The 12,521-nt window shown below is 41.4% G+C and overlaps 1 protein-coding gene across 3 annotated transcripts in view; it reads right to left on the bottom strand.

Moving 5' to 3' along the window:
* The window catches only part of MED12L (mediator complex subunit 12L), a 322,844-nt gene that overhangs the window by 241,420 nt on the left and 68,903 nt on the right, over positions 1 to 12,521 (bottom strand). For all 3 annotated transcript variants that reach the window (XM_081827792.1, XM_081827784.1, XM_081827786.1), the window contains exons 7-11: positions 10,903 to 11,013; positions 9,601 to 9,870; positions 5,417 to 5,566; positions 4,540 to 4,639; positions 4,087 to 4,223 (exon numbers count right to left, since the gene is read on the bottom strand). In XM_081827792.1, coding sequence (XP_081683918.1) covers positions 4,087 to 4,223; positions 4,540 to 4,639; positions 5,417 to 5,566; positions 9,601 to 9,870; positions 10,903 to 11,013 — 768 coding nt within the window. The remainder of the gene's footprint in view (positions 1 to 4,086; positions 4,224 to 4,539; positions 4,640 to 5,416; positions 5,567 to 9,600; positions 9,871 to 10,902; positions 11,014 to 12,521) is intronic.

The following is a 12,521-nucleotide window of genomic DNA, read 5'->3' as shown; positions in this document are numbered from 1 at the left end:
GAACAGGCAAATCAGTAAGCCAGTGTTTAAAACAAGCACCATGAGGGGCAAAGTGACAGGCATCTGGGCAAACATGGCCAACAGACACTGCCTGGCTTGCAGTGTGTGTTAAGATTGGAAAAGTTCACATGTAAATCTTGACATCCAAGTTCTCTTGAAATGTCGAATGATCAGACAACAGTGGGTTTGCCTTCCCAAGTAGAATCTGAGACAGGCCACTCTACTCAGAGAGGGCAAGCCCCCTCCTGGGTTGCCTCTCAGGGGCCCTGGACCCAACAGCCTACCGTTAACTTGCACCACCTCCTGACAGCCATACAACACAAGTCTCCGAGCCCTGTCCTAAGCATTACAAGTTTTATTATCTCCCACTATACTGAATGGAAAATCAAGCAGCACAGATTTAGAGTAAGTAAACATTAAGGGTTTTAAGATTTATATTTTCACCTCTCTTACAACAGTACCCAAACCCTAACACAGAAGCACCTGCTGAGGATAAGGGGGGCAGCAGGGAAGGAGAGGGTAAAGGAATAACGGCAGTCCACGGAGAATGAGCAGAAGCACGCCACAGGCCTGACACACCCCATCGTGGGGCCCACGCTCACTCTCATGACCACAGTCCAACCACAGGGCAGGACAAAGGCCTCAAACGTCTTCATTCCGTGCATGACGGCTTTGACCAAACACGGAGACTTAATCACACACACAAACCTGAACTTCAGACTCCAAGTCCCATCTGTAGGGCTGCTCTCCCACCTCCCTACAAGAAAGTGAAAAGAACTCAATTTCCTTTTAGCAGTTCCAGAGAAAAAGGAATCAAGGAGGGTGAATTCAACTTGCCCAAATAGATGTGAGGAAGCAGGCTGAGCAATCCAGGGCCCAGGCCTACTTAAAACACAACTTCAACAAAAGCAAACCTCAAGCTCACTGCAATTGCAGAGGCTGGTCACTTGTTCTATTATCTTTCATGTTGTCTGTCCTAACACAAATTATGAAACCAAAAAAGAGGAAGCACCTTTTAAAGAAGTGAAACCTGTTTCTGAATCCAAATCACACCACTTTATACAACTCCTAATCAGAAAATTATAGTTACATCATATTGGTTCTTCCAATATAACACAACTAATAATTATTGCTATTTATCATTCACATTTTTAAATATATTTATAGAGTGCTTTATAATTCTCAAAGTCCTCCTGTCCCTTAGGGATAGGTAAGTTGGCATAGAGCATTTGCCCTAACAAATGAAGGCACTACGGCACAGAGCCTGCAAGTAAGTTGCTTAAGGTCACACAGCTGATCATACTTAATACAACTCCACAGCTCATCCATGAATTCCAGATATATATATATATATATAAAGTGACTTGGTAGTCAAGAAAATAGTAGGCCCTGATGAAGAATAAACACAAAGATGAAACTCTGTCATTTGCCTGCTTATACATACACACCGTGGTATACACACACACACAGATGCCAAAGCCATATTGTAAAACTTACAATATAATGTTCAATAAAAATTAATTTAATGTTAAATATTTTAATGTTTAAAAATTATCCTAATGTTAAATTAACTGGATCTGCCTAGTTATTCTTTCTGACAGATTATTAAGAAAAGGTGACCAGTCTGAATTACAGGTTTAAAATAAAATTTTTGTCTTACTCATAAAAGAGCACTGTAACCACAAAGCAACCACTCACATCAACTCTTTCCATAGTTGAGTCAACATTCAACATAATTACTCCTAAACGGGCAACACTGACGTTCCTTCCAACGAAGTATGTCACGAGAACATCTGGGACTCTCGGTCCTGAGTACATGTCGCCCTCTAGTGTCATCCCCCTCCCCATATCCTGGGTGAATTCCCTCATTGGAGACAACTGTGCTTTAGAGAGCTTATAGTGTGATTTTATTCACAAATACAAAACTTGGGGCGCGCCTGGGTGGCTCAGTCGTTAAGCGTCTGCCTTCGGCTCAGGTCATGGTCCCAGGGTCCTGGGATCGAGCCCCTCATCGGGCTTCCTGCTTCTCCCTCTCTCGCTGAGTCTCTGTCAAATAAATAAAATCTTAAAAAAAAAAAAAAAAAAAAAAATACAAAACTTGGGGCGCCTGGGTGGCTCAGTTGGTTAAGCATCTGACTCAAACTCAGTTCAGGTCTTGATCTCAGGGACGTGAGTTCAAGCCTTGAGTTGGGCTCCATGCTGGGCGTGGAGCCTACTTAAATATATATATATGTATATATAATTTAGGTAATTATATATACATAGATATAAAACTTAATTTCTGCCCTTGATATGACACTCATCATTTCCTCTTAAGAGTGCTAGTGAATAACTTAAGTCTCTGTGGGTGAATTGGGCATGTAATTGTGAAGTTGGGCAGTTCATTCACTAGAAAGGTCTACAGTGAGGCTAACCACAAAACTCAAGTGGTTGTGGTGCACTTGCTAAAATGCTCACAAGAGAACAACACAATCTTTACTCAACACTTGGTGCAAGAAGCTTAGGAGTCCAAAAGGACATCTTGAATTTTAGGTATCTCAACTTTCCTTCCAGGTATCTCACTTCAGTATATTAAAAACCTTAGTAGTCTTGCAACCTTTTATCTAAGAAAGTCTTTATTACAAATGACCACCATAAAAGAACACAGTAACACCTTGTGTCAATTAGCAGAGAATTGTGCAAACTTATAATCAGTGTACTCTACGGAAGTACCAAAGCATTGCTGAGACTTCACAATGAATGAGAAAATATGCTCAGTCTGTACCTCACTCAATATTCTGACATTCTACTTGGCAGCAGTGAACTTGACACCTTATCTTTGAGAAGCAGGGTGACAACACAAATTATTCCAGAAAGAGGAATAACCTACAACAGGATCACATCAGGTTCACATCAGGGTGGGATAAGGAAAGGTTTTGGGTTACTGTTTCTGTTGTTTAATCTCTCCTTTCCCCATATGCATTCCCAAAGGCTAGTACGAAATCAAAGATAATAGTAATCAGTCAACTAAGGTGGTTCCTTGAAGGCAGGTACCATGTCTTAAAACTTCTTCATTCTTGGTGCCTAACACAGCCTGGCTATACCATGGGTTTTTGCTTCCCATTGCAAAAAGAAGACAAACTTGTTCATTGTCCCAAAATAAGGTTGAGGAAAAAAAAATTGAAAAACCTTTGTTGATAGGGCAGTTCAATAATGAAACAATCTAATCCAAGAAAGCATAAGATAATAATTCTCTGTGATGGTTAATTTGGTCAGGCCATGGTACCCAGTATTTTTGGGCAAATTCCAGTCTAGATGTTGCCGTGAAGGTATTTTTTTAAATGTGGATAAGATTTAAATCAGTAAACTTTAAGTAAAGCAGATTATCCTCCATAATGTGGGTGGGCCTCACCCAATTTGTTTAAGGCCGTAAGCGAAAAGACAGGTCTCCGAGGAAGGAGTTCTGCTTCCAGGTGGACTTCAGACTCAAGACTATGACATCAACTGTTCCCAGGGCCCACAGGTTGCTGGTCTGCCCTGCACATTTCAGATTTGCCTGCCCTCATAATCATGTGAGCCAATTCCCTAAAATAAATACTTCTTTCCCACTTACATATATGTGTGTATACATATATATGTGTACACACACACACACACACATATTTGTATATATTTCCCCTTCCCCATACTGGTTCTGTTTCTCTGGAGAATCCTAATACGTTGAATACAGATTTTCCAAAGACCGTGACCACAATATTCATTCACTGCTCTAATATTAAAATAGACTCCCCCTAAGTCAGAGCCAAACCATTATATAAAGTCCAATCACTAGATGAAGGATATTCTGCTAGAACTAAAATGATGGGGGGGGGGGGATGATAAAAAGTCCAAGAAAAATCTTTCCAACAAATACACCTAGGTTGATCAGCCCAAAGGACATTTCATTTTAATAATCTGGGGGCATTTTAGTCCAACAACAAAATCATTTCAGGGTGACACCTTCATAATCTCTTACACTTCATAGAAAAGGCTTTGCCAGAATTTACTGAATGAAAAAAAAAAATATGCTGAGAAAATTTAAATGAAAAGAAGAAAAATATGAACTACCTCTTGGTTATCTTTGTTTTGGTTTGCCCAGAAAATCTTATGATAAAGCGTCTCCATTGAATTGCTGGAGTCAGTCCGGTCAAAACAATGTCGATCCAACACTTCCAACGTGTGCAACACCCGACTGATGGTCACCCCTGGATGTGGAAATTAAGCAACTGTCAAGAGGTCAAATAAAGTCACAACAGCGTAGTACAAAATCATCATTAGGCAGGGCAAAAGGGATTTTAAGAAAGCATCGTTCTCGGCATGTAAGAATTCCCAATGAAACCAAACCTGACATTCTCAACAGCCGGGAGCTACAGGGCACGAAATGAAGAATGCCCTCAGAAGTCAGAAGGTGGCTCCGCTAAAAAGCATCCTTACTCACTATGTGGACGGATAGTTAAGAATCAGAAATGCAGCACGAAGTCCAACATTCAAAAGCACCCCTTCTTCTCTCGTGTTCCGTACCTGCTGTTGATTCTTGGCACTTGTCAAAGGACCACCGAACCTCCACTGCACGGCCTCTTTGTTTGATCTGCTGTTCCGCCTCGTAAATCCTGGCCCGAACCTGAAAGATAAGCACTTCCACTTAACTTGTGCTTGGAGAGCCACAGTGGCTGTCTAAATCAGGTCAGGTTTCCCACATGAGCACAGCAGCGTCCTACAGTCCATCTCGACTACATCATAGCAAATTTAGCCTGTTGTCCAAGAAGTGCCCCTTAAAATTTACAAGTGGTGGTTCAATGCCAGTTTTCAATAACAAATGCTCACCAAAAAAAAAAAAAAAGTTTGCTGTACAAGTGAAAATTTTTTTAGGATATCATATGGAAAGGTGAAAGCTCTAAAGTATCATTTTTGAGCCATTCTTCTATGTATGAAAACAACGAGGCATGTTTCATTAATTTAAGAAAAATGCTTGCCAAAAAAACAGGGATCTTATTCTCAACCTTAGTCACGATCCTGCGGTTTAAGTTTCTTAAGTCTCTGAACCAAAAAAACCCAGCACTAATAAAACTAACTCATAAAAACATAGTTACTAAATATCACAGATGACCAACTAGGAGCGCTGTGGTCATGTATTAGAACCACCACTGTAACTACCCTCTGGGTGGCAGAACGCTCTGCAAGAACTGCCCAGCAAGAGGGAAAGAAGAAAGGGAGCAACGTGATGAACTTCTGTGGTTCAGAGAGGTGAAATACTTCGCCCAGGCCCCCCAGAGAGATGGGGAGCAGGGCTGGGAACGGTACCCAAGCACCTGAGATGCTGAAACCCACCTGGCCCACTATGCTGTGATGCCTCTCAAGAATGAACACACCCATCAAACCACCATAACAGGAAGTCTACCTGCTGATTGAAAGCCGTGTTCCCACCCGGCATGGGGAGGCTGGAGGGGGCCACCTGCAGCAGATCCAGGGGCGAGCCAGGGTTCGCGCTCTTATTGTCGTTTGTGGAATAATTCCACACCAAGGCACTTGGGCAACAGAGAGTGACAGTCTGGAAATGAAGCAGGAAAATCCAGATATTTAAAGGAATGAGAAAAGTGCAACAACTTAAAAGTAAAAATGATGCCTTGTCATAACGATATTATAGTTTCCTACCAGTGAGTTTAAAATATGGACTGCTGACCCCATTCTCAACTTTTCAAGTTCTAAGACAAAACTAAGAATTATTAATTTGAGGGACACCTGGGTGGCTCAGTCGGTTAAGTGTCTGACTTCAGCTCAGGTCATGATCTCAGTATCCTAGGATCGAGCCCTGTGTCGGGCTCTGTGCTTCACGGGGATTCAGCTTCTCCCTTTCCCTCTCCCCCTGCTTGTGTGCACTCTCTCTCTCAAATAAAATCTTTAAAAACAATTATTTTTTAAAGATTTTATTTATTTATTTGACAGAGAGAGCACGCGCGCGAGTGAGCACAAGGGGCGGGGGGGCAGAGGGAGAGGGAGAAGCAGGCTCCCCCAATGTGGGGCTCAATCCCAGGACCCTGGGATCATGACCTGAGCCAAAGGCAGATGCTTAACGGACTGAGCCACCTACGTGCTCCCCAAAAAAGAATTATAAATAAAGGGAGGAGTACAGCTACTGAGAAATCAAGGAGTATTATAATTCATAAACTAACATTCCAACACAGAAAACCTAGGAAAGTTAATAAAAACACAGTAATCATCACTGAAAAATTGTCACTTAAAACAGTTTCTTCATTCAATTAGAAAAATGAGATGGAATTAGAATATGTCATTTCTAAAGTTATAAAATCTAAAAAGGAATTTTTTTTTTTTAATCTAAGAAATAATCTCTGAGATAATGCAGGAAGTAGCTTCATAGATGCTGGATAGGCAGTAACCCTGGACCAGCGGGTGGCAAATTTTCTATAAAAAGCCAGACAGTAAATGCTTTAAGCTTTGCATGTCACCTCTAATTTCTGTCACATATTCTTTTTTTGTTTGTTTTACTAACTCACTGAAAATATAAAATATATTCTTAGCTCCTGGGCTGGACTTGGCCTCCAGGTTGTGGTTTGTCTATCCCTATCTTAGACCCTTGAAGACATTTTTTACTCAACCAGCTTGCATGAAGCACTTTCTAGGACCACCTCACTCACAGGTCACAGCAACCCCATCAGGGAGGTAGTGCTATTCTCCAATTGTACCAAAGAGGAACATGAGCCACGGAGGAAATTTAGTAACCAGCCAAACTGATTTCAGCACACATGCTTGGAACCACTATGCTAACCCTGCTGCCTCCTAAATGGAGACGAAATATTATGGCTCCAGCGTAATTAAGCCCTTACTCTGTACTGTGCGCTGCCCTGGAAGCTTTCAGTCATCGCAACCCGAACTCTATGTGGTAATGAAGTAGGAACTGTCACCATTCCCCTCACGCCCAAGAAACAGGCTCAAGGTTCGAGTTAGTCAGTGGCAGAGGAGAGGCTAAAGTCAAGTCTGCAATGATTCTTTAAAAAACAGGTCTTAACCATCATGCTGTGGTGCCACTTGACAACAGACTGTGAGCTTATTAGAGAGGGAATGCAGTATTTCCTTTTCTCTAAAATGCAAAATTAAGTATTAAGAAAACTAGATTCTGAGGTGTAGGGGACGTCTGGTGGAAAGCAGATGGTAGACGTGAGGAATGTCAAATCCCTGAGCCCTACCAATGTATCTGCCTCCACTGGTCCACATCCCCAGCTCCCTCCTCCTGTGTGTGAGCAGGGCGGGGGGGTCTCATCTCCTGTCCATGATGGCACTCTTCCCAGTGTTCTGAATTCCAAAGCCTCCAATATCCAAGGTGCTGATCTCTCAAACAACCCGCTTCTCCTGTTCTCTCTACCTACTAGTTTACCCTCGCCTCAGAAAACAAACAAAACCTTTTAAAACTCTCCACTCGCCTAGCAGCAATCTCTCTCTTCCCTTCACAGACATGTTTCTCCAAAGAACAGGTAGCATTATTTCTCCCCATTATTCATCGCTCCTCAACCCACCTCCATATGGCTTCTCATCCACCACTCAACTGATCATCAGTGACCACAGCCTTCCCAAAGACAATCCAGCCATCTTCTTACCAGACTTCCCCAAACCGCTGGGTACTGCCCACTACTAACTCCTTTTGGAAACTTCCCGCAGTACCTAGAGAAGCAGCTTAGCACGGCGGTGTAGACTCTGGATCCAGACTTCTGGGTGTGAACTCCAACTTTGCCATTTGCTTGCTGTGTGGCCTACATCATTTCATCACTAATGCTGCAGCAATAATTCTGGTTCCAATCCCACAGGATGGTTCTGAGAACTAAATGACTTAATATAGGTTGCAATTTACAACAGTGCTTAGAACACAATAAATGCTATTACTAGGATTGTAACAGAATCATAACAATCCCGGGGCGCCTGGGTGGCTCAGTCAGTTAAGCGTCTGCCTTTGGCTCAGAGCACGATTCCAGAGTCCTGGGACTGAGCCCCATGTTGAGCCCTCTGCTCAGTGGGGAGTCTGCTTCTCCCTCTCCCTCTGCCCCTCCCCCATGCTCATGCTCTCTCTCTCAAATAAATAAAATCTTTAAAAAAAAAAAAAAGAATCCTAATAATCCTATTTTTATTCTCACTGTCCTTGTCTCTATAACAGCACTCCCCACTTTCTGTTCTCTCCAGTCTGGCCACACTTTCATGGTCACCTCCATGGACTTCCCTTCTGCCACCTCTCAGCCACTCAGGCCCCCCGGGGTCCACAGGTCACATCTCACTGCTAACTCTTTGAGTAATCTCACCCCCTCTGGAGGTTTGGGTGAACCTAGTGGCCCTGAGTGATTCAAATCCACACATCTGTCCGGTTGTCTCCTCAACTTCAGAATGAGACATGTAATAACCTCTTAAACATATCCATTTAGTGATCTAAGGGATAAAATAACTCAACATAGTCCAAACACAAACTTACCTAGACTCTCCCAAACTGACTTCCTGGCCTTGTCTCTCTCTCCACCCCCCACCTCACCACTCCCACAATTCTTCCCTCTACTGTGGCCAAAACAATCTAACTAAACCACACAACCGACCATGTCATTTCCCTGCCTAAAACCCTGCAATGGCATCCCAATCATAAGACACATAGGAAATCTTCTATGCCCTGACCCTTCAACAGGCTTTATGCTTTATGTTCCATTAATACCAACCGGCACACACAATGACTAATAGACCTTCTGGCCCTTTTCTCACACTGTTCCCACAACCAACCGTTTTTAGCACCTTTTATATAAAAAAAAAAAAACCTCCTATTATAATAAGCACTAGTCAGGGCCACTTCCTTCAGAAAGCCTCTCTGAATTCTGAGTTGAACTGAAGTTCCGCTGCTCAACTCCCTTCGTCCCCTGTGCATCTTCCATCAGCCTTTGCCAACGGTATACGGACACTGTCCATTTACAAGCCTGTCTTCCCCACAAGACAATAAACGCTACCAGAGCGAAGAATATGTCTTTATGGCCAGCCCTGCCCTGAAGCCCTGTAGTAAAGAGAAGGACACAGTAAGAGCCCAAGAAACGTGACCTGAACATAAGCTGGGAGCTCCTCGAGGACAGGGCTGGATCTCATTCCTAACAGTATCAGCCCAGTGGCCTACATGCTACTGGACACTCAAGGACCGCACAAGCAGTGATGCTTGGCAGAGGAACAGAGCCTGATAAGTTACCTGGATTTTAAAGAAACAGAGAAGGATGGCAACCAACTAAGATGCGGGCTGTGGAAGCTACGGAACGCTGCATGGAGGAACGGTCTTTCTAGAAGAGAAGTGATATAGCAGACTTATTCTCTGGGTTCCCTGAGGGTTTTATCATTGAACTGCTGCATGGCATACTGAAGGACGACTACAGTAACTTTCTTCTACACAGAAGTAACAGGTCTTCCACAGAGAAATAAAAACATGAGATGTCACTTTGTCAATTACTTGGGTGAGGAAGAAACCGGAGTGTGATGTGAAAGTTGAAGGTGCAATTCTCAACTCCGTTGTTTCCTACACTGAATTGTAACAGAAAATAGCAAGGGCCAGGGACTTACCTGCAGCATACAACTAAGTCCATAAACCAGGGGGCCATGCTGTGCACAGGACAGGAAGTCTGAGAAGGCCAGCTGCACGGGACTCATGACGGGGCCAGGGGGTCCAGGGCTGGGGGCCCCGATGCTTGAGTTGTTTGGTCCTATCATCATGTGGGGCGAGTGCACAGCAAGGAGGCTGGGACTATCGCTCAGCAGCAAGGCAAGACGCCGGGCACAAAAGTAGGCAAGACGACGAGACAGGTAAGCCGACTGAACAAACTCGTCCGAATACTGAGAAGCACAAGGACACCAGGCTTCAGTCACGTCTGATGCTAGTCAGTGAAACAACTATTCCAACACACTTTTTTCATTAAGGAAAAAAAAAAAACCCTTCAAAAGTACTGTAGAGACCAGTGCCATCCACAGAAACAATGCAAGCCACATACTTAAAGTTTTCTAATAGCCATTAAAAAAAATAACAGGCAAGATTAAAAAGAGTAATGTCTTTTCTCTAGCCCATTATGTCCAAAATGCTATCATTTCAACAGGTGATCAACACAAAAAGATTTAATGAGATATTATACACTTTTTTTCTGAACTAAAGCTGAAATCTGGTGTGCATTTTACACTAAGAGCACATCTCATATTGCACTCGTCACATTTTAAGGGCTCAAAAGCCACATCTGGCCAGTGGTTACTCCAACGACAGCATGGGCACAGACTGTCACAGGGAGAATACACAGGACACTAGCGCAGTGTAGTCCCCAGGGGGGGCACTAGGGAGAGGAAGAGAATCACTTTTCACTACATACTCTTGCATAGCGCTTCAATTATCAAGTTCATGTACTAGTGTTTCAAGAAAACTTTCTTTTTTTTAAATAAATTTTCTCCAAATAATCCAAATTTCAACAGATCTTAGAGCAATCATTAAAATAGGAAGTTCCCGGCCCCAGGGACTCAAAGAACATCAAAAAATACAGAAGACCCTCTAATCCTTAAAAAAGAGATGATTTGTTTTCACAGAAATCTGTGTGAATCAGGAAACAGTATTTAAAAATCTATCTGCTTAGCTCAGTGATGGGAGAAATCGGGGTGGGGGGGAAGGTGAGAATACTTTAGAAAGACAGGTGGTTAAAAACTATGAACATGGACAACATAAATAATTGGCTTTTGATCACTTCATGTGTTGTAGCATCAAGACATCCTTCCCTTCCATTCCAAAAAGAATTTTTTTCCTCTTCCCCATCCACATACTTAGTCATCCTTATCAGACTCACTTCTTGCCCATAAAAATCAGTGGGCTCAGGGTCACACATACTATACCTGCAGCATTAGTGGTAATAAGAGTTTAAGAAGATCATCATCCATTGGTCTGATCTTTTCTAAAACATCCAAGATCCATGTCAAATATTCATGTTTCTCTAGCATTCCTTCCTTCAATGAACAAAGAAAAGTTACACTGATAACGTTAAAGCAAAACCAATTAACATTCAAAAAAGAGCACTATTACTCTTAACTCTTATGCTTAAGTATAATTTTACTATTATTATTTTTGTTGTTGTAGTAAAAATACAGTCTCCTGGATCACAGTCCAAATTCTAAACAAAACAAAGACCCAGTGTGATTCTGTGTGGTCGGTTTGGGGTGAGTATTTTTGTTGTTTTTGCTTTTTTTGGTAATCTGCTTCATTCTAAACTGAAAAAAATTAATTCCTACGAGAAAGGAAATTCAGAAGCTTTCAGACTCCCAGGGCATGTCGAGCGCCTGGCTAGAACTTATACTCACAGGAGAAAACTTGTCCAATGGTGCTAATTATGAAGAACAAAAGCCCCCATCATACCAGCATCTCAGCAAGCAGCTGAAAATCCCATCATATCTAATGCTCTCCTAATAACCCCTGCCTCTATCCTAAAATGAATTTCAGATACTATAACCCAGGTATAAAATATAACCTTAAAAATCAATATAATGTCCTAATTAACCATTAACATAAAGAAATGAAAAAAATTTATTAGAAAATAATGTATACATATTCCAACATAACTACACTAAAAGTAACAACACACCTCAAGTTTCCAAAATGCCTCACAGGGGTGGCATAGCCCCTCTTAACATAAGCGCCATTAACATTTTCATCTATTACCTTCATATAAACACACATGCATTCATATAAATACACAATTCTTCTATGACAGTCTACGCATATATGTATTTAATGTCATGTTCTAGTTTTGTATTATGATTCACATCATGAAAGAATCTTCAAAACAGAAACAAAAAGATATGTTTTCTGGGAAAGACACATATTTTTATGGTCACTGTGGCAACAAGCTTAGTAGTAAATATGAACTCCTACTTTATTCCTAGCAACATTTTCATACCTATTTATCACCAGTGCTCCACTATCATGATTATCAACAATTTGTGTGAAAATATACTGATAAATTATAGCTTCAGTATTTAAAAGATTACAGTGTCACACACTGACGTGATATCAAGGTATCCACTTGTTGCTCATTTCTAATTTTTAAAAAGCTTAAAATCAAAGAGTTAAAAGGTTAGTCACAGAAAAAGTTCAATTTAAAATTTTAAGACCTGTGATGTGAACTTTAATAAAGAAATGAAAAAAATGGAATTTTGTATTTAAGGCAGAAGAGATGGCAAATGTAAGGTTCAAAAAAAATAAATCTTTCTAAACATGACTTTCAATGGCTACGTCATATCCATCCTCAAGATGTTTTTGTGTATTTACCCATACCCTTATTTCTGCACAATTTCCTCATGTTTCAGAATATGGCCAATTAAAATATAATAAACTTTTAAATTTAAACATTAATGTCCCAATTAAATTCATCTGTTTAGGACCCAACTGCCTCCTATAAAGGAGATATGGATTTCAGTGTTCCCAATACATAAAGTAATCCTTCCAAAAATATTAAGCA

This window comes from Leptonychotes weddellii, chromosome 1 (assembly GCF_054177405.1).
Source record: "Leptonychotes weddellii isolate Sample4059 chromosome 1, ASM5417740v2, whole genome shotgun sequence".
NCBI lineage: Eukaryota > Metazoa > Chordata > Mammalia > Carnivora > Phocidae > Leptonychotes > Leptonychotes weddellii.
This window is presented reverse-complemented; position numbering and strand designations above follow the sequence as displayed.